This window comes from Bos taurus, chromosome 8 (genome assembly GCF_002263795.3).
Source record: "Bos taurus isolate L1 Dominette 01449 registration number 42190680 breed Hereford chromosome 8, ARS-UCD2.0, whole genome shotgun sequence".
Classification (NCBI taxonomy): Eukaryota; Metazoa; Chordata; class Mammalia; order Artiodactyla; family Bovidae; genus Bos; species Bos taurus.
The window spans coordinates 102703523-102731265 of NC_037335.1; the positions used below are offsets into that span (position 1 = coordinate 102703523).

The following is a 27743-nucleotide window of genomic DNA, read 5'->3' on the forward strand; positions in this document are numbered from 1 at the left end:
GTTTCTGGCCTGTCAACAGCCCTTTGTTCTCTTTCCCAATTCTGCTTTTTATGTTCTTTTTCTTTCTTTTTTTGCCATGCCACGCATGGCCTGTGGGATCTTAGTTCCCTGACCAGGGGTCAAACCCTTGCCCCCTGCAGTGGAAGCACAGAACTTTAACCTCTAGACCACCAGGGAAGCCCTCTATGTTCTTTTTTTTTAAACAAAACAAAATGAAACTCTTTATTATGAAACATAGCACACAGACAGAAAGTGTCTCTCCAAATGATGTGCGGTTCAGTGGTTTATCATGAAGCAAACATGATTGCCAGAATCCAGAAGCCTTATATTTGATGTGTAGTTTTTTTTCCTTTATCATTCAGTTCAAAATATTTTCTAATTTTCAAGTAATTTCTTGTTGAATTCATTGGTTATTTGGAAGTGTATTTCTTAATTTCTATGTATTGGGGATTTTAGTCGTTTTTTGTCCAATGTATTTTGGATTCTTTCAGTCCTTTGATGGCCCAGCATAATGTCAGTTTTTATAAATGTTCTGTTTGTGCTTGAAAAGATCTGTAGTAGATGGGTGTAGGGTTCTTTGTATATGTCAGGTTTAGGTCAAGTTCACTACTTTTGTTGTTCACAAATTCTGTCTTTGCTGATTTTTTTCCCCATCAGTTACTAAGTAGAAGTGGGTTAAAATTCCTGTTATGACTGTAAATTTATCAATTTCTCATTTTAGTTCTTTCATTTTCTCCTTTATGTATTTTGAAGCAATGGTAAGAGCATAAAAATTTAGAATTATTATCTTTCTGATGAGTTGAAACGCTTATTATTATGATCTTTTATTGTTTGAAGTCTTCTCTTTATTTTAGTGGAGATAAAGTCTACTTTTCTTGACATTGACATAGATAGCGGGTCTTCTTTTGGTTAATAATTGCATATCTCTTTCCATCGTGTTTCTTTAAATCTTTCTGTTTCTTTACATTTTAGATGCAGTGTCTATTATAAAGGGCAGGCACAGACTTGTTTTTTTTTTTTCTTCGTAATACAGACCTGGAATGATCTCTTCCTTTAAAATGATCTTTATTTGCTTCGGACAAGTGCTTGAGGTCACTAGCAATCTGGAATAACCTTAATTCAGTGTTAGGGACCGAGACTGAGTTGAGCTGCAGTCCTGTGTGGAACTGTTTAGCTGTGGTGTTGTTGCTGTTCAGTTGCCAAGTCACGTCTGACTCTTCCCTGTCCTTTACCACCTCCCAGTTTGCTCAAATTTATGTTCATTGAGGCAGTGATGCTGTCTAACCATCTCATCCTCTGCCACCCAATTCTCCTCCTGCCTTCAGTCTTTCCCAGCATCAGGGTCTTTTCCATTGAGTAAACTCTTCATATTAGGTGGCCAAAGTATTGGAGTTTCAGCTTCAGCTTCTGCATCAGTCCTTCCAGTAAATATTCAGGGTTGATTTCCTTTAGGATTGGCTGGTTTGATCTCCTTGCTGTCCCAGGGACTCTCAAGAGTCCTTGGATTAACATGGGACATTTCCAGATTGTGCAGTTTGGTGATGGTGAGTATGGTTTAAATCTATCAAAATTCTTTATTAAGAAAATCAAGGACCTCAAAAACTGGAAGTCTTCTTTATCCTCAGTCATACTATAGTGATTTATCTTAGAAGTGTATTTTCTTAACAATTTTTAAAGTTGAAAAATTGCTTGAGAATTGAGATCAAATTTATGTCATCCAACTGTGGAGGCAACGTGAGTATGTATTAGTTATCTACTGTGTCATAACAAATGGTCCCACTAAGTGTTGGCTTAAAAACCAACATTTTTAATCTCACTCTTTCTGTGTGTCAGGAGTTTGGGGATGGCTTAGCCAGGTGGTTTTTTCTGAGAGTCTCTCACAGAGGTTGCAGTCAAGATGCTAGCAGACTTATGCTGGCAGTGCAATCTGCTGCTGGAAGGAAAATCAGCTTGGGAAGCCACATTAATGTCAAATTTCACAGGAAGCAGAGAGTCAGATGAATGGGGTTGGATTGACCCATCAAAATTTTTATTCCACCACAGCAGCCCTCTGCTCACTGTTGTTCTGCCAGCGTGCATGCGTGCATGCTCAGTCACTCAGGCGTGGTACCATTAAACACCAGGGCCGCCTTTTCCAAATGGAACTCAAGAGTCTCCCTCCTTAAAACAAGACGTTTGAAATTCTGCAGGGCCACCTCCTGAGAGCTGGGTGGCTCCAGTTCCTCAGTGCCACTGCAGCTACCATATCTCCCTTGGAGGGCAGGGAGTGAAATTGATAACACAACCCCTCTGAGTGTTAGCAACTGGCTCCACGCAGCCCCAACCTCCTCGTGAGTTTGTCCTGTTATCATCCTCCTTCCTGTGGCTTTCAACACATGGCAGTTCTTAAGTGGGGAATTGATTTAGAGGTGAATAGAGTTTGGAGGTGACTGCTGCTCAACGCTAGCCAGACAAGTCCCTCAGATCTGTATTCTCTACAGACCCCTGGGTGGCATGAGTTCCTTTTAGGACACAGTCTTGCTGAACCCTGCATCCAGCTGTGGTCTGCAACCTCCATCTTCTTCCTTCCTTTTCTGGGTAGGTCTCTTCCTGATGGTGTCCTGAGAGTCAGAGCTCATCTTCCTGTAGCCCTCTACTTAGTAAGGTCTGCCGGACGGAATTTTTTTTTTTTAATAACTCATTTAATGTCATCTGGTAATCATCAAAATAGCAATGGTTATCTTCAAAAGTTATCACACTAGCTGTGCTACCATTTCTCAAGGTTGATCAGATACCTAGAGTCACAGACATTTCCCACACAAGATGCGTCATGTAAATCAGACTTGGTTTATCACCAGCATTTATAAAACCAGACCTAGGCAAAGAACTAGGTCTGGGGACACATGCATGGTCTTAATATAGCAAATGTTTAGCCTGCCTTGATTATTACAAAGTCATAACAGTGAGAATATTCACAGTGGATGGAATTTCTTTAGCCAGCTTCCATACCTTTATCCCCGGAGAAGACAATGGCAACCCACTCGAGTACTCTTGCCTGGAAAATCTCATGGACAGGGGAGCCTGGTGGGCTGCAGTCCATGGGGTCACAGAGTCAGACACGACTGAGGGACTTCCCTTTCACTTTTCACTTTCATGCATTGGAGAAGGAAATGGCAACCCACTCCAGTGTTCTTGCCTGGAGAATCTCAGGGACGGAGGAGCCTGGTGGGCTGCCGTCTATGGGGTCACACGACTGAAGTGACGTAACAGCAGCAGCAGCAGCAGCATACCTTTATCCCCATGGTGTCCAATGAGCCTGAAACCCCCAGGTCCTGTGCCCAGCAGAATTTGGGTTTGTTGCCATCCCTGCCTGCACTTTTGGAAGCTCGCTCTCATCAAGTATTTCTGCCATGCGGGGCCTGTTTGGCCTCCATTCACCTCTGGGATCCTGCTCCCTGCTGTGCTTCTGCAGGCTCTCTGGGTGCCCGGGGCCACCACCCTTTGTAGACAGAGTTGGTGCCCACCTGCAGCCCCATGGGAACTGGGGCCAGGCCTTTTCCAGTTCTCCTGAACACCCGATGAGGATGACTTCAGGTCCTCTAGCCTGAACTTCCTGCACACTAACAGTCCACACTCTGAGCCAGGGGAGAAGGTGGGAATATTGACAAGACCAGAGATCTGGGGGCTTGTGAGGGGCTTGATGAGCTGATACCTAAACCCGCTGAAGGCCCTAGGGATTCAGCCTGACTTCCTCTCCTCCCAGTGGCTCATTTCTCTACACTTGGAGACATTCTTGGAGCCTGCCCTCTTTTGGGCTTCCTCTTGGCTTCTAAGCAAAGGAAGAGCCTTGTCATGTGTCTGATGGCTCTCTCTGCTCCTGGACCCCAGGGTGTCATTGGCAGAGGCAGTGGTGCACAGAAGAGTGTTGGAAAACCAGTTCTGAGCACAGGAAAGGAGCTGGAGTTTGGGCATAGTCCTGGGCTCTATCTCTGGCTTGACCGGCCTTGCTACCGTTGGCCCAGGACAAGTCACCTTCCATCTCTGGGCAAGACTGTTCTGGCTGCCTAATGAAAAGGTTGGACAAGGTGATTTCAGGAGCCTCAAATGTTCAAGTTGGACCATAAAGAAGGCTGAGCACTGAGGACTTTGATGCTTTCAAACTGTGGTGCTGGAGAAGACTCTCGAGAGTCCCTTGGACAGCAGGGAGATCCAACCAGTTAATCCTAAAGGAAATCAACCCTGAATATTCATTGGAAAGACTGATGCTGAAGCTGAAGCTCCAATACTTTGGCCATCTGATGCAAAGAGCCGACTCATTGGAAGAGACCCTGATGTTGGGAAAGATTGAAGGCAGGAGAAGAAGGGGGCAACAGAGGATGAGATGGTCAGATGGCATCACCGACTCAGTGGGCATCAGTTTGAGCAAACTCTGGGAAGTAGTAAAGGACGGAAGCCTGGCGTGCTGCAGTTCATGGTGTCTCAAAGAGTTGGACACGACTTAGCAACTGAACCACAGCAACAGACATTCGATGGATTGGGCTAAGGGGGAGGACAGAGAGGACGGGCATGGCGGAGGGAAGGCTCCCACACTTCATTGTACCCTCCCTCATCTGTGAGCCTGAGGATGGGCTGGAGTAGGGTTGTACTGCCCCTGGGGGCCTGGAGCCTGGGCTGCTGGGTTTGGTTTCTCTGCTGTAACAGGCTGTAGGCAACCTGGCCTTCCCTGAGGAGCCCTGCTTGCAGGGCTTGGAAGGGGAGCTGTGTGGAGCTGTGCAGACTCATCTGGTTTCTGAGTCAGTCTGCACCCCAGTCCTGTCCTCTGCTCTGGCTCCACCCTTGAGCTTGCTCAGGCCCTTGTCCTTAGCCCCTGGGCTCTCAGTTCCCTGAGGGCAGGCGCTGTTCAGATCTGCCCTTCCTCCCTCAGGCCTTAGTGCAGAGGCCCAGCAGAAGTTTATCAAATGGAATTAGTGATCCTTTGTGTTGGGAGATTTCTTGGTTCTGATTTCCAGGAAAGGGCTGTTGGAAGGTGATAGGTGTTGGGCAGCACAGTGGTTCCAGTGGCCACGGGAAGCCTGATGTGTTTGGGTACAGGTTGGCTTTGCACTGGTTCAGTTCAGTTCAGTTCAGTCACTCAGTTGTGTCCGACTCTTTGTCACCCCATGGACCGTAGTATGCCAGGCTTCCCTGTCCATCACCAACTCCTGGAGCTTACTCAAACTCATGTTCATTGAGTCGGTGATGCCATCCAACCATCTCATCCTCTGTCATCCCCTTCTCCTCCCACCTTCAATATTATCCAGCATCAGGGTCTTTTCAAGTGAGTCAGTTCTTCACATCAGGTGGCCAAAGGATTAGAGTTTCAGCTTCAGCATCAGTCCTTCCAATGAATATTCAGGACTGATTTCGTTTAGGGTGGACTAGTTGGATCTCTTTGCAGTCCAATGGACTCTCAAGAGTCTTCTCAAACACCACAGTTCAAAAGCATCAATTCTTTGGAGCTCAGCTTTCTTTATGGAGAAGGCAATGGCACCCCACTCCAGTACTGTTGCCCGGAAAATCCCATGGATGGAGGAGCCTGGTAGGCTGCAGTCCATGGGGTCGCTAAGAGTCAGACACGACTGAGCAACTTCACTTTCACTTTCCACTTTCATGCATTGGAGAAGGAAATGGCAACCCACTCCAGTATTCTTGCCTGGAGAATCCCATGGACGGAGAAGCCTGATAGGCTGCAGTCCATGGGGTCGCACAGAATCGGACACGACTGAAGCGACTTAGCAGCAGCAGCAGCAGCAGCAGCAGCTTTCTTTATAGTCCAACTCTCACATCCATACATGACCACTGGAAAAACCATAGCTTTGACTAGACAGACCTTTGTTGGCAAAGTAATGTCTCTGCTTTTTAATACGCTGTTGAGGAGGTCATAACTTTTCTTCCAAGGAGCAAGCGTCTTTTAATTTCATGGCTGCAGTCACCATCTGCAGTGATTTTGGAGCCCCAAAATAAAGTCTGTCACTGTTTCCATTGTTTCCTTATCTATTTCCCATGAAGTGATGGGACCAGATACCATGATCTTAGTTTTCTGAATGTTGAGCTTTACGCCAACTTTTTCACTCTCCTCTTTCACTTTCATCAAGAGGCTCTTTAGTTCTTCTTCACTTTCTGCCATAAGGGTGGTGTTATCTGCATATCTGTTATTGATATTTCTCCTGGAAATCTTGATTCCAGCTTGTGCTTCACCCAGCCCAGCGTTTCTCATGATGTACTCTGCATATAAGTTAAATAAACAGGGTGACAATGTACAGCCTTGACGTACTCCTTTTCCTATTTGAAACCAGTCTGTTGCTCCATGTTCAGTTCTAACTGTTGTTTCTTGACCTGCATACAGATTTCTCAGGAGGCAGGTCAGGTGGTCTCTTTAAGAATTTTCCACAGTCCGTTGTCATCCACAGTCAAAGGCTGTGCAGAGTTTGCGCTGGTAGAGTTTCAGGGAAAAAAAAAATGTGTTAAACACAGATGCCTTTGGATTGATGAGGTCCCATCCATGGCTGCTGGCCTTATTTGTCTGTTGCCAACCTCCCTCTCCCACCCCACACTGGATCGGGCAGGTTTTGTAGGAGGTTTCTCAGCTCTAGGGAGCCTCAAAGTGGTAATTGCTCAGACCTTGAGCTAATAATACTGTGGATTCTCCTGGCGCCTTTCATCCAAGGACCTCATCACCCTCCAGCATTATCTGATTCCCACACAGCTCAGAGAGTGTGATAACCCCTATTATTACTCCACCCCACAGCTGAGGACATTGTGGCTCTGAGAGACAAGGGTCGTTGGGGCTGGAACTGGAACAGGCCTCCTGGGCTTCTGAGATCAGTGTCCTGGGCAGGAAAGCAGCAGAGATTTCTGATGGGTGAAGAGCTGGATCAGGGTTGGCTGGAGTCTAAATTGCTTGGGACTGTAGCTTAAGCAGCCCAGAGTATGAGAGGCAAGATCATAGTGGTTGGTGGACTGCTGCAGAGCTACAGATGCAGAGCTTCCCTCCTTTCTGTGCTCTGCCTGCCCTTCCTGCAGCCACCAACAAAGCACCAACCCCAGCCACCAGCCCAGTTTCATGGGGCATGTCCAGAAATGAAGAGTTGGGATGACGAGGGATGTCTCATTGTGCCCTGAGGAATGGTGGAGAGATTTTAGACTTTGATCTAAAGAAGAGAGCCTAGAGACTGCAGAGTGAGGTCCAGTGAGTGAAAGGTACCAAGAGACCGCATTTAACTCTGTAGAGATGGGGCATTGAACAGCCAGAATTATCTCTAAAAGGAAAGAGCTCTCATTTCAGGAAGTGAGCTCCCCGTCCCTGGAGGTGATCAAGCAGAGGCAGATAACTGCTAAAAAGGTTGTCATGGATGCAGCAGATACAGGCTTTCTGGTTGATGTACTGGTTCTCTGCAGGCCCTGTGTCCACTGCGAAGACAGAGTTCCATGGCTTCTTGAGGTTCTAGGAGGAGTCTATTTGACTTGAGATACGATTTTTCCCACATGTCATTGAGGACAAAGAGGGTCCTCTCTCTCTCTCTCTCTCTCTGGAGAGCTGCTGGATGCCTATGAGGATGACCTGATGTTCTGTTTTTATACTGTGTTTTTAAAAATAAAAATTGTGAAAGCCACAAGAGAAACGTCATGCCGCCCCTCAATTCTTCATCTGTATTCCAGCCCTTGTCCTTCGATTATCTTCATGTTTCCCCTCTCCCTCCCTTCCTTGCTTCCCCCTTTTCTCTCTTTCTCTTCTTTCCTGCTTTGTCTCCTCTTTAGTTTTTAAAAAATTTTTATTGAAGTATAGTTGATTTACAATGCTGTGTTGAATTGTCCTGTGTAGCAAGGCGGCTCAATTTTGCATATATATATATATTCCTTTTCACTAAGGTTTATCACAGGGTGTTGAATATAGTTCCCCACGCTATACAATAGAACCTTGCTGTTTATCCATCCTATATTTAACAGTTTGCCTCTGCTAGCCCTAGACTTCCATTCCTTCCCTCCCCTCCCCGCTCTCCTCCTTGGCAACCACAAGTCTGTTCTCCGTGTGTTTCCTCTTTAATTTATTTTTAATTATAGAAGTGCTATAGGTCATGGATATATTTGTATTGTTACAACAACTCCAGGAATGGGAGATTGAAATTCCTCTTGACTTCCCTCCCTCCAATTCCCAATCTATTCCCTAGAGGTGATCACTGGTTTTAATTTGACATCCTTTCAGAACACACACACACACATACACAGACACCACACCAAACACAGAGAGATATATATTATGCGTATTGTTCCACGATTTGTTTTTTCCACTAAAAAACTTGTCTCAGGACCTCCTGGCAGTCAAGTGGTTAAGACTTCGTGCTTCCAATGCAGAGGGCATGGGTTCGACCCCCTGGTTGGAGAATTAAAATCCCATATGCCTCTTGGCATGGCCCCAAAATAATAATAATAATCTTGTCTCAATAATGTTCCTATTCCAGGATGCATAGCACTCTCCCATTCTTTATATCGGCCCATACTATCCCACAGCACAATTATAATTGGTTCATTTAATGATTTTCATTGATGGGTTTTTTGAGTATTTTCAACTTTTTACAGTGTTATAGAGCCACATGAGTTTTTGTCTATGATAGTTACCTGGAAGTATAATTGCTAGGTTGAACTATAAAGACATTTGTATTTAATAGATATTGTAAGAAATTACCCTTCATTTACACTTCCTCCATCAGGGCCTGAGGGTATCTGTTTTCCTTTGTCTTTACCAACATTTGACATTGTCATCTCTTAGATTTCTTGCCAGTCAGATTGGGGGAAGATGATATTTGATTGTGAATTTGCATGTCTCAGATCTCCATGAGCTTGAGCTTCTTTTTGTATGTTTATTGGCCATTTTGTTATCCCTGAATTTCCAATTAGCTGTCCTTTGCTTGTTTTCCTATTGCATTGTCTCATAAATTTGTTTATGATACATTTAATTGTAACAGACATTTAAAAAGTCTCATGGAGTTAAATTCATCTCTTTTCCCTGTGACCTCTACATTTTTGTGTCTTGCTTAAGAAGGCCTTCTCCTAACTAAGAAACATGTTAAGAGACTCTTCAGTGTGCTCTGGTCCAGGGCTCCTCAACCTTTAATGTGCATGCAACTCCCTGGGGATCTTGTTAAACTGTAGACTTGGAATTCAGTAGGCCTGGGCCAGGGCTTGAGACACTGGATTTTTTAAAATCTGGTTTTGCTGGGTCTTAGTTGCAGCACACAGGATCCCAGCTGTGGCATGCAGAATCTTTAGCTGATTTGTAGCACGTGGGCTCTACTTCCCCAGCCAAGGATCGAACCGGGGTGCACTGCACTGGGAGCACAGTCTTAACCACTGGACCACCAGGCAAGTCCTGAGATGTTGAATTTCTAACTCCCATGCTTCATGAGATGTTTCTCATGCTTCCACGCTTCTCATGCTGCTGGTTCTTGGACCTCACTTTGAGTAGCAAATCTCTGTGCCAACATCAGAGACAGTCTCCTCAGCATTTCTTTAAGGAGGTCAGGATCCTGTGGAAGGATTAGGGGCAGTAGCATTGACTTTGAAAGATCTCTCTGCCCACGGCTGATCTCTTTCCGTTTGCTTTTCCCCCAACTCATTCATCCCATGTCCCTGTATTGTTACTGCCTTCCCAGAACATAGCCTAGCTGTCTGTACAGCTGGAGAGCTTTAGCCAGTCCCTTAGTGTGGACTCCCGACTGAGGCCCACCCCGGGTCCTTAACTCTCAAATCTAGCCTTACTGTCATGCGGATGCAACAATTTTTCTGACTCTAACAGTGAGAGCTTGGCTACCTGGTAAGGTAGTGAGCTCCCCATCACCAGGGGAGTGTAAGATTAGGATGGAAAACCACCACTGGAGATATTGAGGCCATGAGGAGGCTTAACTAGGTGGTTTCTGAGCTCCTTTTTAACCCCAAGACTATGCAAAACCTTGAATCGCTTCACATGAACAAAAGCGCATACCTGTCAATGTCACCCCATGTTTCACCTGGCAAGGAAATGAGGTGAAGTTGTTTCTCTTGCTGTTTCCTCAGGTCAGCTAAAGCTGTCCATTGATGCCCAGGACCGGGTTCTGCGGCTGCACAGTAAGTATGGCTGTGCTCATCGGGGCTCACTGGGGAAGGGGTGGGCCACTTGACCTTCCACATGGAGCAGGAACGAGTGGAAGTGTTACGGTGGCCAAGGCTTCTTTCCCCTCTTCGTATAGTGTCCTGCCATGTGTCCATAGGAAAAAAAATGGATATTCACTCGGGACTCCTAGAGACCATCCCCTGGTCCCGGCCTGATGTGGAGTCCATGGCAGGCTGGAGCAGTCTTTGGCAACTCACCATCCTCCTTGGCTCCATTGGCGTGGGGCCACAGAAGAGCTGCCCTTACCTCCCCTTCTCCTTGCTTCCTTTCTTTCCTCTCTCTCTTTAGCTTTCTCATCTGTCCATCCGTTCACTGACGGCAGTGTAGCGTCACCGCTAGCGTCACAGTGCAGGAACACAGTGTAGCTTTCCGTCTTTGGAACCAGACTGTGTTCAGTCGTGTCCAACTCTTTGCAACACTATGGACTATAGCCTGCCAGGCTCCTCTGTCCATGGGGATTCTCCAGGCAAGAATACTGGAGTGGATTGCCATGCCCTGCTCCAGAGGGTCCTCCCAACCGGGGGATCAAACCCAGGTCTCCCGTGTTGTAGGTGAATTCTTTACCATCTGAGCCACCAGGGAAGCCCAAGAATCCTGGAGTGGGTAGCTCATCCCTTCTCCAGGGGATCTTTACGACCGAAGAGTTGAACAGGGGTCCCCTGCATTACAGGCAGATTCTTTCCCAGCTGAGCTGCCACGGAAGCTTTTGGAACCAGACTGTGCTTAGTTGCTCAGTTGTGTCTGACTCTTTGTGACCCCACAGACTGTAGCCTGCCAGGCTCCTCTGTCCATGGGGATTCTCAAGGCAAGAATACTGGAGTGGGTTGCCATGCCCTGCTCCAGGGAATCTTCCCAACCCAGGGATCAAACTGCTTTTGGAACCAGACCGCTTGTGTCCGAATCTTGGCTCTGATTCTTTTCCAGTGACCTTAAGCAAGCTCAGCTTCTCATCTGCTGGATGGTGATATTGGTACCTATCTTACGATAATAGTACCTATCTTATGGGTTGTGACAAGGATTAAAGGAGTCAATTTTAGTAAAGCACTTAGGACAGTACCCAGCATGTGGTTAACGCTCTATGAGTGTTTGTTAAGTAATACAGAAAACCATAAGTTCCCCGAATAGTGATTGAACACGTCCCTGTGCCAGGGGCTGGGGATGCCAAGGAGAAGTGCCCACCTCTGGGTGGTGCTGATAGGGTGGCTGGGACAACTTGGCAGAGGGAGTAATGTCCACACTCCATCCTGAAGGAGGAAGGGGCCTGAGCCAGGCAGAGGGGAACAGGCAGGCCAGGCACTCCACGAAGAGGGAGCCACAGGCGCCAAGGCCGGGGGTCAGAGAGGGCATGATGCACTTGATGACTGTCTAACATGCCTGTGGCACAGAGGGGTGCAGGGGTGAGCTGGGACCAGGTTGTGACGGTCTGATGTGCTGCCCAGAGGATTCTATACTTTACCCACCAGTTATCCGTTTGTTCGTCCTTCCATCCAGCACACAAGTAGTTACTGAGCTCCCGTCATGGCCCTATCCTTCTCTTTGGCCCAGCAGATCCTGCCTGTTTCTCCCACCTTCCTGGCTCTTGCTGTTCCAGGTACCCTCCACCCCCGTTCCATCCAGTTTTGTGCCCCCCTCACCCCCTGAATATATCGGGCTTGCTCGGGCCTCTGCCTTCGCACCAGCGGTTCCTTGTTTCTGAGCCTGCCTTTTCTTTGAACGCCTTTTGAAAAGTAAGTCTCCCTTCCTCTGATGTTGTAAGAAATGTGCCTGTTTTAATCTCATTAAGACTCAGGAAGGAAGGCTCATTTTGCATCATTTTTCCCTCCCAGGAACCACCGCCTGACCCACCTACAAGGCTGTTGCTTCTGCTCTGTGTCCTCATCCCAATTATACTGTATACCCTGGTGTGTCCAGGGCACAGCCGGCTTCTACAGCAGACAGGAGTGTAGTGAGAGTGGGACCAGATCTGCCTCCCCTCCACGGGGGGCCAGGGAGACCCAGGGGTTCAGCAGCAACCACACCCACAGGAAGGGTACACGCAGGAACAGAAACTAGGATGCCAGGCAGGATGGCCAGCAGGCGCCTGGGGTCCTCCGGTCCTGGCCTTGGGGGGGCCAAGGTGAAGTTCCCAAGGACCAGCAGAGGGGGGTGCTCTGCCGGCCAGAGCCTGGCTGCAGCTGTGCGGCTTTTGCCGAGTGCACTTGGCCTCCCCCAGTCCATTTGTCCTGCGCAGTTTGCTTTGGCTTCACCCCAGTCTCAGGCTCTTCATCACTTCCAGCCCGTCCCTCTCTCTCCTTTGGCTTCCTAGGCCTCACGCCTCAGGCTACAGGGGCTCCGTCTGAGCCAAGGCCTAGGGCTCAATCAAAACCAAACAGAAAAGAGAAGAGAGGCTCAGCTTCCGTCACGTCTACTGTCTGATTTCTACAGGCCTCAGACAAACGAGCCACACTCCCATTCGTGGCCAGTCATGAACCTCACCCTGCACCTATCCCTTGCCTTTATCTCTCCTTGTTTTCTTTAGCAAATCTTTTTGAGTAGTTACTTTGCCAGGCACTCTGCTAAGCACCTTAGCAGATCATGAACACATGATCTCATTTAATCTGGCCACTACTGTGTGAGGAGAAGGGGGTGACAGAGAATGAAATGGTTGGATAGTACCACCGAATCAATGGACATAAGTTTGAGCAAACCCCGGGAGATAGAGAAGGACAGGGAAACCTGGCGAGCTACAGTCCATGGGGTTGCAAAGAGTTGGACACAACTTATCGACTGAAAACAACAACCGCGTGAAGTGGATATTATTATCACTAGCCCACTGTTATCACTGACCCATTAAAAGGGGCAAATTCAGTCTCCTGGGTGAAGCAGCTTACTCACATGGCTAGTAAGTGACGGGCTAAGTTCTCCAGCTTGGCGCCTCCATCCCAGGAGGCAGTCTTGTGGGATAGCACTGGACTGGGAGTCTAGAGGTAGGGATCCAAACCCAGCTTGTTCATTCCCATTGCTCTGTGACTGAGCAATTTTCTTGCCGCCCCATAGCCTCATGTTTGCCATTAAATGAGGGCTTGGACTCAATAAACTTTACATTCTCTCCTGGGAAGTCAGGGAATTGAATCCTGTAATGTCTCAGTGAAGGTGCTGCCTGAGCGTTGGAGATGGTGGGAGTGGGCTGGACCAGAGGGGGCTTAATATCCAGTGGTCGTTATGCAAAGTAAGAGCCTGGTGATGATTTTCCCACTCACCTACCCCATTTTTTCCTCTGTTTAGTCATAGAAGGCAGAGGCCTGATGAGCAAGGAGCCTGGCGTCTGTGATTCCTACGTCAAGGTATATGATGAGCAGGGTGTCGGGGTGGGTATGAGTGGGGTGGGGGTTGGCGAGGGACCACCTTACTGAGTTCCAAGGTCCCAGCATATCTGTGCGCCTGGGGCCATTCAGTGTGGCAGCTACAGTTCCATCATTTGGTCAGTAGGCATTTATTAGGCCTAGCGAGGGGCGCTGAGCTGGGAGAGACCGGCTTCCTGCAAGGACTGGAACCTTACGGGTGAGCTTGTGCCTTACCACGTGGGTGAGCACCTTGAGCGTGTGGATAGAGGAAACCCAGAGGCGATCCCAAATCTTCTCATGAAAAGCAACGTCTTCACCCCTCTCCTCCCCCAAATCAGAGGCAGTTTGGCAGTTTGGGTGGTGGAGTGGAAAGAGGATATCTGAGGGCTGGAAGGTCCTGAGTGGAGACCTTACAGTGAAAACAGAGACACCACAGGGGCGGGGGCGGCTGGAAGCTACTTCCAGCTGGAGCCAAAGGCCAGGCACCTCCCAAAGCATGGCGGTCAGGTGTCAGGCGCACCATGCTGCCTTCTTCCCGCAGCCCCCAGGCTGGTAAGAGGCCCCTACGGGCCAGACCAGGGTCAGGATCAGGGTGGGAACCCAAGGCAGGCAGCGAATGACATGAGGACCAGAGCGTGGATGGGGGTGGCTCTTGGCGGATGCTGACCTGGAGCCTCCTGGGAAAGGGCATCCGGCAGCTGCTGGGGACTCAGATGACAAGAGGCTATGTGCTTTGGGGAGAAACCTCTCTGCTTGGAGGAAGAGCAGTGGTGGTCAGGCTGTACCCCATCTCTGCCTGGGCCTGGGGCTGCCTCCTTGGTAACCTCCCCAAGAGGCCCTGTGCCAGCATCTGACTACAGTGCATCCGGCCCAGGGCTCCTCTTTCTTTACCGGCATCTGGAGGACTCCACTCTGTCCTCTGCAGAGGCTGGTTTGAAGGGTGCTGGAGGAGACTAACTTGGAGATACACAGAGTCAACCATCGGGCTTAGGTGATTATGTGGCTCTGACATCATCTCACCCTTACTTTTCTCCAATTCAAGATTTCTTTGATCCCTGAAGATAATCGACTGTGCCGCCAGAAGACACAGACCGTTCCGGACTGCAGAGATCCCATCTTCCACGAGTACTTCTTCTTGTAAGAGTCTGGTGTGGCTGGGTCCTCGAGAGGAGAGGCAAGGAGTGTTTAGCTGAAACAACTCTGTGTGCCAACTCTAGAACCAGATCTAAGCAGAAAAACAGTGACTTCTAAAGGATGTCTTTGTTTTCTCATTCACTTGTATTCTCGCATCCCTGGCACCTGGCCCAGCAGCGAGGTCCACAGTGATAAGGTATCACGTGGCTGCTTCTCAGAACTAAAACGCCCAGCCCGAGGCTGGTAGCCCCTGAAAAAAGGAGGCAATTTCCCACTGTGCCTTGGGCCAAACTTTCTCCTTTAGCAGGAGGAATTTTCCAAGCTGAGGGCTGTTTTGCTTCCCCACCCGCCCCTCCGCAACTCGCTAACCTCTCTGAACCTTGGCTTCCTTATTTGTAAAATGGGGCTAATAATAGTATGGAGCTCAGAGAGAGCGGAGGTGTAGATGAGATAGTGTAACACAGTGTCCGGTGGTGTAATTATTATTATTTCTTTCCCTCCTCCCTGAACTCTGGGGCCAATGGAAAGGCAACGGACGTTTTATATTTTCTTATTAGTGAAGATTAATCATATTTTGTTATTTTCCTTGCTACACCAGGTAATTTTGCTTATGGTAGAAAAATAGAAAAGATCAGTACACAGAAAGAAGAAGAGAGAAAGTACTGCTAGCCCTGCTACTCCCTGAAATGTTTTGTGGCATTTCTTTTCAGGTCTTTGAATTTGTGTGGGCGTGTGTTTACAAAGATGGAATTGTTCTATCATATCGTGTTGTAACCTCCTTTTCATCCTTAACAATGTAATGTAAACTCTTTCGTGAATATAAATATTCACATCCCACTCTATTTGGGCTCTAGTTTGTTTAACCGGCTCCTTACGGTTGGATGTTCAGGTTATTTTCAGGAGTTGCCGTTATGAGGGACTGTGTGGGGCTGGACCAGAGCTTGGCTCTGCTAACACTCTGTGCGGTTTGCTTTGCAGTCCTGTCCAAGAGGAAGACGAGCAGAAGCGCCTCCTGCTCACTGTGTGGAACAGGGCGGGTGACTCCAGGTGAGGGGAACTGCTGAGCTGAGGGGAGACCTGCTCTGGGCTTGTGGCTGGCAGCCAGACAGCTAGCATATAGTGGGGGCTCAAGTAGCGCTTAGATGAATGGATGGTAGTGGTTAAATCTGAGAGGCCGCCACCCCCGTGAGTTCCTGTCACTCCAGGTGATGCCACGGATCATGTTAGCAAGGTGCATTTACTGAGACCTTGGGGTCATCGGGACACTGTCTTGGCCACTGAAATGCCAACCAGCCTACGTGTGGCTTCTGCTCCCTAGCCACCTACTTTTAGGAGGGGATAACAGGCTCTGCGTGGAGGCAAACGATAGTCACAGCACACACAGGCTCAGCCCCACGGGAGTAGAAGCTCCATGAAACACAGGCCCGTTTCTCTCTAAGTCACCACTGTACCCAGTGCCTAGCACGTAGATATCTGGTGATTATTGAGTGAATGAATACAGGAATGCAATGAGTACTAGGATAGTAATATGGGACGAAGGAGAGTTCATTATGGGCTGAGGCAACCAAGGAAGGCTTCATGCAAAAAGTGGGATCTTCAACTCGGGGCAGAGCGCAAGAATGAGATGAGGAGAGTAGTAGATTGGGAAGGGCATGGCAGGCAGGGGCACAGCACGAGCTCAGGCAGGGAGGCAGGAGCATGCTCAGTGGGCTCAGGCTGCCACGAGGAGGCCAGGAGCTGCAGAGTTGTGTGTAGGAGAATCCACACGGGTCAATCTTTCAGGCAGCCCAGGACACAGGAGGTGGATGTAGTCATGAGTCACGGCGGCCAGTACAGAGCAGAGCAGGACTGCTGGGTGGTGAGGGTGAGAGTTGGCTGCTGAGGGAAGGGAAGAGGGTGAGAGCACCTGACTGTGTGGCCCGCTGTGAGCATCTGGGGCTCGTTCAGCTGGTGCACTGCAAGAAATCTGGGAGACTCTGTGGCCAGTAACATCCATGCAACAGTCGTAGAACTGAAAATGGTGACTGAAAAGGAGCCCAGGTGAATGAAAATTGACTCAATTCACCAGGTTAGACCCAGAGAATATTTGGGGACTCAATGCTTTTGGGTACCCTAAATTTGATAGCCAGTATAACTTTTCAAGTTGAGCCTTCCTCAACCTGCATTGCGGAGAAGGCAATGGCACCCCACTCCAGTACTCTTGCCTGGAAAATCCCATGGATGGAGGAGCCTGGTAGGCTGTAGTCCATGGGGTCGCTAAGAGTCGGACACGACTGAGCAACTTCCCTTTCACTTTTCACTTTCACGCATTGGAGAAGGAAATGGCAACCCACTCCAGTGTTCTTGCCTGGAGAATCCCAGGGATGGGGTAGCCTGGTGGGCTTCTGTCTATGGGGTCTCACAGAGTCGGATACAACCGAAGCAACTTAGCAGCAGTATCAGCAACCTGCATTGATGCTTTTAAACTGTGGTGCTGGAGAAGAAAATTCTTGAGAGTCCCTTGGAGAGCAAGATGCAACCTAAGTCAGTCCTAAAGGAAATCAGCCCTGAATATTAATTGGAAGGACTGATGCTAAAGCTGAAGCTTCAACACTTTGGCCACCTGATTCGAGGAGCCAACTCATTGGAAAAGACCCTGATGCTGGGAAAGATTGAGGGCAGGAGGAGAAGGGGACGACAGAGGATGAGATGGTTGGATGGCATCATGAACTCAATGGACATGAGTTTGAGAAAACTCTGGGAGGTAGTGAAGGACAGGGAAGCCTGGTGTGCTGCAATCCATGGGGTCACAAAGAATTGGACATGACTGAGCACTGAACAACAACCTGCATAGCGAAAGATCTGTCTTTCAGCAGAGTATCTACTTGTTATCGTGGACTGGTGCTCATGGCACTGTAGATCTCATTCACTGAGCTGCCATTTCGTGGCCACCCATGTGGCAACTCTGTTGCAGGTGCTGGGGACACATGGGGTCAGTCAGAGACTATCCTTCTTGGGAGAGGACCTCTGACAGAGACTTGAGGGTGTGGGTGAGGAGGAGACACAGTTGATAACAAGAGCAACCATTTCCTGGGTGTTACCACAAGCCAGGGGTTAACAGTGCCTTATCTCATTTAGTTCTTAAGACAACTCTAAGGAAAGTACAAGAAAAACATCGATTTCTGCTTTATTGACTATGCCAAAGCCTTTGACTGTGTGGATGACAATAAACTGTGGAAAATTCTGAAAGAGATGGGAATACCAGACCACCTGACCTGGCTCTTGAGAAACCTGTATGCAGGTCAGGAAGCAACAGTTAGAACTGGACATGGAACAACAGACTGGTTCCAAATAGGAAAAGGAGTACCTCAAGGCTGTATATTGTCACCCTGCTTATTTAACTTTTATGCAGAGTACATCATGAGAAACGCTGGGCTGGAAAAAGCACAAGCTGGAATCAAGATTGCAGGGAGAAATATCAATAACCCCAGATATGCAGATGACACCACCCTTATGGCAGAAAGTGAAGAGGAACTAAAAGCCTCTTGATGAAAGTGAAAGAGGAGAGTGAAAAAGTTGGCTTAAAGCTCAACATTCAGAAAACGAAGATCATGGCATCCAGTCCCATCACTTCATGGGAAATAGATGGGGAAACAGTGTCAGACTTTATTTTGGGGGGCTCCAAAATCACTGCAGATGGTGACTGCAGCTATGAAATTAAAAGATGCTTACTCCTTGGGAGAAAAGTTATGACCAACCTAGATACCATATTGAAAAGCAGAGACATTACTTTGCCAACAAAGGTCCGTCTAGTCAAGGCTATGATATTTCCAGTGGTCATGTATGGATGTGAGAGTTGGACTGTGAAGAAGGCTGAGCGCTGAAGAATTGATGCTTTTGAACTGTGGTGTTGGAGAAGACTCTTGAGAGTCCCTGGGACTGCAAGGAGATCCAACCAGTCCATTCTGAAGGAGATCAGCCCTGGGATTTCTTTGGAAGGAATGATGCTAAAGCTGAAACTCCAGTACTTTGGCCACCTCATGTGAAGAGTTGACTCATTGGAAAGGACTCTGCTGCTGGGAGGGATTGGGGGCAGGAGGAGAAGGGGACGACAGAGGATGAGATGGCTGGATGGCATCACTGACTCGATGGACGTGAGTCTGGGTGAACTCCGGGAGTTGGTGATGGACAGGGAGGCCTGGCATGCTGCAAGTCATGGGGTCGCAAAGAGTCAGACACGACTGAGCGACTGAACTGAACTGAAGGAAAGTACATGTTTGTTTTTAAGTTTTCAGAAAAGGAAACTGAAGCTAAGAAAGGGAGTAACTTGCCTAAGGTCACATGGCAGTGAACAGTAGAGGCAAGATGGAAAGCCAGGTATTTAGACCCTGGAGTCTTCAGTCTCAGCGGGTAGAGTGCAGAGGGCAGGGCCAGCATGGGGCGGGATTTGCAAACTTGTTGGTGTTGCTGGAGGTTAAAAGTAGGGATTGGCTGGAGATAAGATGAAGAGGATGGCGTAAACTAAACGGATGAGTCTATAGGTTTTCTTTGGAGTGTGAGTTTCTCCAAAGGGTCAGTAGTTCTCAGTCCTGGCAATGCATCAGAATCATCGGGGATGCTTGTGGGGAACCTCGGTTCCCAGGTAACACATCAGATTGATTCAGTCCAGATTTTCAAGGGCAGGGCGGAGGAATCTGCATTTACACAAGTTCTCAGGGTGAACCTCATGCAGCCAGTTTGGTGTTTGGGAATCTGGTCATGGGGCGATACTGAAGGGTGCTGAGCAGAGGAATGACAGGGGTGTATTTAGCTCTATCAGTCTGGTAAGTCTTGGGAAGGTTGGGGAGGAGCTGGGAGATTCTTGTGGTGATCTGTGAGAGAGATGATTTAGGGATAGAGAGGCGGGAAACAGACTCAAATGCATTTAGCAGCCTAAACCAATAGTGCTTACTGGTGATTGGCTGTGAGCGCAGTGGGAGAAGCCAAGGATGACTCGTGGGTGGCCAGCGATGTCTCTAGCGAAGTCAAAATGCACTGGAGGGGAAGGGAGAGCAGCTTTGGATAGGGCGGGATGGAGGTGCCTGGAGGGCAAGCAGCTGAGAGCTGTGCAGGAGAGATCCCATTGCTGACCTGGAGGGCAGGGGAGAGAGAGGTCTGTGGAGATGTGGGAGCCATGGCCGCCAAGGTGAGGGGGGAAATTTCGAGCAGCTGAGAGCGCCCAGGAAGACAGTGAGTACCCAGGACCATCAGAATCCTGTCTTAAAGGGATGGACACAGGAAGGGAAGGCCCTGAAGGAGACAGAGGAGCCGAGTGTGCCGAGTCGTTTCAGTCATGTCCGACTCTTTGTGACCCCATGGACCATAGCCCACCAGGCTCCTCTGTCCTTGGGATTCTCCAGGCAAGAACACCGGAGTGGGTTGCCATGCCCTTCTTCACCGGCTCTTTCCAACCCAGAGATCGAACTCGCGTCTCTTATGTGTCCTGCATCGGCAGGCGAGTTCTTTACCACTAGTGCCTGGTGGGCCGCTGTCTGTAGGGTCGCACAGAGTCGGACATGACTGAAGTGACTTAACATGCATGCATGCATTGGAGAAGGAAATGGCAACCCACTCCAGTATTCCTGCCTGGAGAATCCCAGGGACAGAGGAGCCTGGTGGGCTGTCGTCTAAGGGGTCGCACAGAGTCAGACACGACTGAAGCGACTTGGCAGCAGCAGCAGTGCCATCTGGGAAGTAGACAGAGGAGGAGTGGCAGACAAACAGAAGGATGCCTGCTGAGCCCAGTGGACAGAGGCGAGGAGTGGAGCGGGTGCCAGAGGCAGACACCAAACTGTGGGAGTCGCCATTTCCCCTGCAAGAGCGGAGCGAGCCAGGCAGAGCCGGCTGGAGAAGTGGCAGCAGAGCACTTGTCGGTTTTTGGAAAAGAGAGTGAGGCCGGGGAAAGTGAGTCAGCACCCGGGGAGGCAGCGTGACAGAGGCAGTGTCTCCACTTGTTGCCTATTTTGGGAAAGTGAGATTCCTTATTAAACAAAACACAGTCAAGCTTGTGGTCACAGTCCCAACCCAAAGCTCAAAGAGGGACAGAGCAGGCGCAGACAGGCCTGCTTTCTGAACAGATGGCCCTGCCCGAGGTGCCAGCTCCACAGTGACCGGCTCGGCGGGCGGGAGGCATGGTTATCGATCCATCTCTGAATGAGAAGGCCTCTGAGCTGCGGGAGACAGGCAGAGCCATTGCCGGAAACCCCTGCCCTGCTGAACACTCTCAAATCAAACTGTGTGTCTGTGAAGGACGGACATTCAACTTCACAACGTGAAGGACAATTGCAGAAGGAAGGGAGCAAACATTTATGAACCCTTCTCTGTGCCAAGTACTTTACATACATTAGCTCATTTAATCCTCACAACGACCCTGAGAGGTAGGAATTACTACTGTCTGTCTCTTCAGAGGAGAGGAAACCGAGATTTACTAAGGCCAAGGAACGTGCCCAAGGTGATATCATTGCTCTTGTTTATCAAGCACTGCATGTCCACCAAGTGTGTGGACCTTAAGCATATTTAATCATTATCTATTGTGTGGACACAGTATCCTCACAATACCATATAAGGTAGGCGTTCTTAATGTTTCTCTTTTACAGGCACAGAGAGGTTAAGCAACTTGCCCAAGGTAACACAGCCAGCATGTGGTGAAAACAAGACACAAATCCAGGTAGCCTGGCATCAAGTCACATGATACAGTACACCTGACTGGCTCACACAGGTGATAAAAAGCTCCAAAGCCAAACCTTTTCTGCATCGGTGTGCTTATGCCTCAGGCCACCTCTCACAGCATTTTTAATACAGTTTTATGTCAGTCGTCCAGCTGAATATGTGGCAGTTACATTTTGAGACTGATAGGAGATGAAAGGGGGGGCATCTGTTTCATGAATTCTCGCGATCCTTCCAGGGACTGCTGTAAGCATGTAGTAGAGAAACAGGACGGTCCATTGCTGGGAGGGGCAGGCTGATTTGGGCTCCTGTGGTGAGCACGGTGGGAGCTGAGGAGAACCAGGCCTCAGGGCAGTAGATTCTGGCGTAGCTCCTCCTCGCTGTGAGACCGTGGACAGGTCACTTCCCGGCTCTGGGCCCCAATTTCCTCACCTGTAAAAGGCAGTGATTTCAAAGGTTTCTTTCGACTTGGGGTTCTGTGAGTCTTTAAGACATTATAGACATTTTCAAACATATGCAAAGTTAGAAAATATATAATAAGCCCTCACATACTTGTAGCCCAGCTTCATCAATGATCAATATGTGGCCGATTTTACTTCATTTACAGCCTCACCCACTGTCCCTTCCTCCAGTGGATTATTTTAAAGCACATCAGCTCATCTGAGCTATAGATCTCTCTAAAAGATGACTTAAAAAACAGAACAGCCACAATGCCATTATCACATTTAAAAATTAACAGTAACTCCATAATATCACTGACTATGGAACTGAACTACTTAAAAGTTTTGTTCAGTGATGTGGAAAGAGCCAAGCTGAAGCTTCTAATGTCAGTCCTGGTGTTTTCAGAACTTGTGGTAAGAGAACAGTCTTAGAATTGTGCTGTTATGCACCAAGTTAAAAAAAAAAACAAAAAACAACCTAAACACACACAATATACGTTTGCAGAACATAAGCTTTTATGCTGATAGTAATTACATAGATGGAGAGGCTGTTTGCTGTACACTTTCTTTGTACCCTCTCCTCTTTCAACTACTTTATAAACCATGCCAGTGCCAAGTACAGCACCCTAAAGTTAGGAAGCTTGTGACCAGAGATGGGGACTGAGACCAAGGAAAGAGAAGATGAATGGGAAAATGTGTGTGCAGTTTAAGTCATCAAATTCAAAATAAATTGAGATTCAATGGGATAAGTCTGTAACAGAAATAGTTTAAGGCCCCTGGGAGAGAAAAGTAAAGTGCATTCCCCTAAAATAATGCATTTTCTTTTTGTTAGCGGGTCTCCTACCGTGTGCTAAAAAATAAACTGAGCCGAGTATAGCCATCTCTCCGTATCCACTGGGGATTAGTTCCAGGACCCCCGTAGATACCAAAATCCATGGATGCTCAAGTCCCTTCTATAAAGTGGTGTAGTACAGTTGGTCCTCCATATCCACGGGTTCCTCATCCTTGCGTATGGAGGACTGTCTGTACTATTGCTCATGAATGCTCCATGAAGCCTTACCTCTGAGCCTTTGCACCAGCTGTTCCCTTTGCCTGGAATGCTCTTCCTTTCCCTCTCTCTGGCTTCACTGTCTTAGGTCTTCTTAGAACGTCTCAGTTCTAAACCACTTCTTGCCGCTCTGAGCATCCAGCATTTATTGCCTGCACTGCTCATCTGTCAATCTCGCCCTGTCTAGTGACATCCCTTGTATTGTTGCCTTGAACTGCTGTTTAAATTCCTGAGTGTTTGTCTTGTTTCCTTAATGCTGGGGCTCCTTGCCCAGAGCCTGCCAACATGGGAATGATGGATTCATCCATTTGTCAAACCTTCACCAAGTTCAGGGTTCAGCTTTCAGAAGTACCCAAGTCTTGGCCCCTGAGACTCTGTGCCTAGCAAAATTTCAGGCGATCACCAGTTCCCGTTTATTGCCTGACTAGTAGATTGCCATGTATTCAGGTTCCACATAAAAGAAGTCTTTCTTCTTCCAAAGGTTTTTAAAAACAGGCTTCAGGAGTAGCTAATTGAAGAACACTTAGAGGTTCCTGTTTATGGACATTGATTGTGACAATTTGCTGGGCCTGAAGTATCATGAAATCATTGGAGGCCCCTTCGCAGGAAGCAAAGCTCATGGGAGGCTATCAACCATTTAGCATTCTCTGAGCACCAGGGGATGAAAACTCTACTTACTGAAGAGCAGGAAGAGACAGCCTTTATTACAGCTAAAGCATCGTGCCTGGGAGATTTAGACAGTTACGGCCGTACCCAGTGTGAAAGGAAAGTGCGCAGCAAGGCAGTGTGGGCACCTGGATACCAGCTGCGTTGCTCTTGAATGTGTTGACGAACAGAACGAAATCCATGATGAGGACTTTGGCAAAGTCTTGACAAGGCTTTTCTGGAGCGGCAGCTCAGGTCAGCGGCTGCCACTCATTCTGGTCACTGCGGCTGCACCTCCAGTAGTGCCGACTTGGCCATGTACCAGGAGGGAGGAGGGTTTGTTTTTGGTGGTGGGTTGGGGGGTGGATGTGGATGGGTGGCTTTAATGGAGTGACTGCACTGTCCTCTAGGGGGAGATGATTAATCCGCCTGGTGAGATAGGAGGGGGCTGGCAAGGGGGGGTGCTCCCTCCCCCTTGTTAGTGCAAGGGGGAGGGAGCACTCGCAGCCCAGGCTGCAGGAAAGGGGGGCAGGAAGAGAGCGCGGGGAGTGAGGAGTAGCAGAATGAGAGCAGCTGGTGAGACAGGGCCCGGTGCAGAGCGTGCCTCTGCAGGGAGGGGCGCCGGGTCTCAGGATCAGCGGCCCTCATCCTGCCTCCCTGCCCCTCACTCGGCAAGGCTATCTGCGGGAACCCATTTTGCTCACTTTCGGGTGGTAGGCCGCTGCCACTCTTTCTGGAGAATCCAAACAAAGTGTATTTGTAAAGACGTTGTAGACCTCTGGTGCTCATGGGGCAGGCATGATGGGTGCCCCGTAGGATCCCCTGGACGGCTTTCTCCAGACGCCTGTGTCCAGAACCCACCTTGAACCTTCTGGGTCTGGAGCCCGGGAGCAGGCTCTTCAGGGGGTTCCATGCACTGGCTCAGGCCCCCCGCAGCCCAGTCTCCAGGGAGGCTCATCTCCAGGGAGTTAGTTCTTTACAGGCAGTTCATTCCATCCTCGGCTTTGAAATTGCACCTTCCCCAGAACTCCTTCATCCATGTGGATCCCTCAGATATTGAAGTTAACCGTCAGGGTTCCGCTCCAGTCTTTTTATTTTTAAATATTTGTCTGTTTATTTGGCTGTGTCGAGTTGTAGTGGCAGCTTGTGGGATCTTCATTGCATCGTGTGGGATCTTTCACTGCAGAGCGTAGATTCTCTAGTCTGCCCGGAATGGGCTCCGGAGCTCAGGCTTTAGTAATTGCAGCAGGCGGGTTCTCTAGTTGCAACGCTCTGGCTTAGTGGCTCTGTGGCAGCGGGATCTTAGTTCCCGGACCTGGATCGAATCCGCCTCTCTTGCACTGCAAGGCAGATCCTTAACTGCTTGACCATCAGAGAAGTCCCTTCCGCTCCAGTCTTAACACCTATGTTGTTTCTCGATTAATAGCTGTTAATATTAAACCAGTCTCTGAAGGGAACTGACTTGGAGATGTGCTAAGAGAGAAGAAAGGAGAGGTGGGGAAAAAAAGCAACTCTAGTGTTAGGCTAGAGAAAGATGTGGTAGGATAGAATACTTTTGAATACATTTATACTGTTTTTTTTTTTTTTTTTCTGATTCTGAAAGAAGTGCTTGTTCCCTATGAAAATTTAAAAATGCTAAAAAACTCTAAGGAGGAAACAAAACCCTTTCTTATCCCACCTACCAGGTACAACTATTAATATTTTGGTGAGCATCTTTCTCATTAATCTATAGATTTGTAAACTTTTTTTTCTCATAATAGCAGGATTATATTTTGCATTTCAGTAATGTTCATCTATACTGTCATTCTTGGGCTTCCTTGGTGGTTCAGTCGGTAATGAATCTGCCTGCAATGTGGGAGACCTGGGTTTGATCCCTGGGTTGGGAAGATTCCCTGGAGGAGGGCATGGCAACCCATTCCGGTATTTTTGCCTGGAGAATCCCTAAGGACAGAGGAGCATGGCATGCTGCAGTCCATGGGGTCAGAAAGAATCGGACATGACTGAGCAGCTAAGCACAGCACATACTGTCATTATTGAAAGCTGCCAAGTATCAATCCGTCCCTGATTGTTGGACCTTGGAACTCAGCGATGAACATTTTTCAGGAACTTTGAATTACTCTTGGTCAAGTAGGATCCAACTGAACTCAAGCCTGTCGACACAGCATGACATTCCCATGAGTCCTGACCTTGGCTCATGTCTGCTTGCCCAGCTGGCAGTCAAGTCAGATTGGAATTGGGAACTTTTGTGTGTCATGTTGGTTTGAACCTTGATTTGAAACTGTCCAAGCACTAACCAGCTCCTGTCTGGACCCAAGACAAAGCTTCTTGAGCTTTAGGTCCCATCACTTTTCTCCTGAATTCAGCATCACCAGCTGATGTGTGAGCTGAAATTCCCTGTGGGGACCAGCTCTTCAGACCCACAGCACCAGAACAACTCAAACCTCCAACGTAGCTCTGAGCTTCTCTGATGGGTTTCCCTTGGGGCTCAACTACTGTAAGTCCTGTGACCTTAGGAAGGGGATCAACTCAGCCTCCGTTTTTTCCTTTGTGAAACGGAGAGAATAGCGCCACTCCAGCCTAACTCACAGAGTTGGAAAGATCAAATGAAATGGTGCAGGTGAAAGTGCTTTGTAAACCGCAGTGCACCAGGCAAACCTGTGTTACCCTTGACAGTTGGCCTCTTGATATAGTGCGACGAGAAGGTGCTGATGCGAGCGTCTCTTGTTCTCCCAGACAAAGTGGACTTATCGGCTGCATGAGCTTCGGGGTGAAGTCCCTTCTGACTCCGGACAAGGTGGGTCCAAGGGAAACTTCTCGTAGAGTCAGGCCATCTCGGCCAGGGCTGGTACAGGCAGAGGTGCTTGTCTGGAAGCCCTGGGGCAGGGCTTCTATCTCTGAGATGGTACCCCACTGAGACCACACTGTCACCCGCGTGACCATCACTCCCTCATCTTAGCTCTTTGATATCACAGACCAGTTGTGTGGCGGCTCCAAGTCTTCCCAGGAGGCTCTGAGTCCAGTGTCTTCTCTAAGGACACTGGTAGGTCCTTCAGAGCTCAGAACAGTCCCTGCCCTGGAGGATGAAGGCTGGGTGCTTCTCGTAGTCTGTTCTAGGAGCCCCTTGACGTTGTGGGCCCAGGCTTGTGTTTCTGGGCCTAGCTAGTGCTCGGGGATGGAGTGAGTGTCCTGGTGGAACTTTCCTTCAGGCAGGTGAGGACTCTGGGATCTGGAGGGCCTTGTCTCTGGGTGGCCAGACCCTTACCCACCTCTACTTGGACTGCACTCCCCGCACTGGAGGCTTTTGAGCAGGGAAGGGAGTGCTCCTCTCGCACATCCCTGGAGATGTCCTAGTGACCTGCTCCATCCTGCCACCCAGCTCTGCGTCTTGGAAGTGAAGTCTGGGGTGGGTGGCTGAGGACTCTATTCTGCATGTGGGTCACAGATATCTTAACTGCAGCCTTAGCTTTCCTTCTTGGGTGGAGATGTCCCTCCACCCCCACCTGGAGCCTGCTCAGGAGCCTCAGGTTGCCTGCTTTCCTCCCTTCCCTCCCTTCTGTTTTGTCAAGCTTTATTTTGCTCCTTCTGTGTACCAGGCTTTCCTGGTGGCTCAGGTGGTAAAGAATTTCCTGCAGTGTGGGAGACCTGGGTTTGATCCCTGGATTGAGAAGATCCCCTGGAGAAGGATATGGCAACCTACTCCAGTATTCTTGCCTGGAGAATTCCATGAACAGAGGAGCCTGGCAGGCTACAGTCCATGGGGTCACATAGAGTTAGACATGAATGAGTGACTAACACTTTCACTTTCTGTGTACTAGGAACAGTGCTAGGCACATCACAGAGCCTTGCACAGCCTAGCTGGGGAGGCGGGCCTGTGGGTTGACTTGCTCTTCAGGGACAAGAGACGGTGGGAATTCAGCAAAGGGGAGGACCCGCTCTGTCTTCAGGAAGGGCTTCCCGGAGGTGCAGGCATGGCAGCTCCCTTTGTGGAAGGGAGGCTTGCGTGTCTGTCCCTGTGGAGATTCTGCTCCTGAGGGAGGCACTCAGCGGATCGGTGGCTGCCTACCCCGTGCCCTCTGCCTTCTCTGAGAATGTCATGCCTTCTCTCACGACAGGAGGTCAATGGCTGGTACTACCTGCTGGGGGAGGCCCTGGGCCAGACCAAGCACCTGAAGGTGGCCAGGCGGAGACTGCGGCCCCTGAGAGGTGCGTGCACACCACCTTTAGCTCTGCCCAGACACTCTGCTGGCCCGGGGCTCGCCTCCTCCCTTCCTGCATGGTAGCGTCGGTCACTGTGTTTTGTGGCA

At 48.9% G+C, this 27743-nt stretch overlaps 1 protein-coding gene and 1 non-coding gene across 7 annotated transcripts in view; one reads left to right on the forward strand and one right to left on the reverse strand.

Moving 5' to 3' along the window:
- Positions 1 to 27743, forward strand: part of RGS3 (regulator of G protein signaling 3) — a 155168-nt gene that overhangs the window by 26168 nt on the left and 101257 nt on the right. For 3 of the 6 annotated variants that reach the window (XM_059889111.1, XM_059889115.1, XM_059889112.1), the window contains 6 exons: positions 10069 to 10119; positions 13430 to 13488; positions 14531 to 14625; positions 15601 to 15669; positions 26113 to 26233; positions 27552 to 27642. In XM_059889111.1, coding sequence (XP_059745094.1) covers positions 10069 to 10119; positions 13430 to 13488; positions 14531 to 14625; positions 15601 to 15669; positions 26113 to 26233; positions 27552 to 27642 — 486 coding nt within the window. The remainder of the gene's footprint in view (positions 1 to 10068; positions 10120 to 13429; positions 13489 to 14530; positions 14626 to 15600; positions 15670 to 26112; positions 26234 to 27551; positions 27643 to 27743) is intronic. The other 3 variants (XM_059889113.1, XM_005210526.5, XM_059889114.1) reach the window with 1 other exon arrangement.
- LOC112447911 (small nucleolar RNA SNORA72) lies at positions 2826 to 2957 on the reverse strand. The gene has a single exon (XR_003036178.1). It is a non-coding gene; the product is annotated as a small nucleolar RNA SNORA72 (small nucleolar RNA).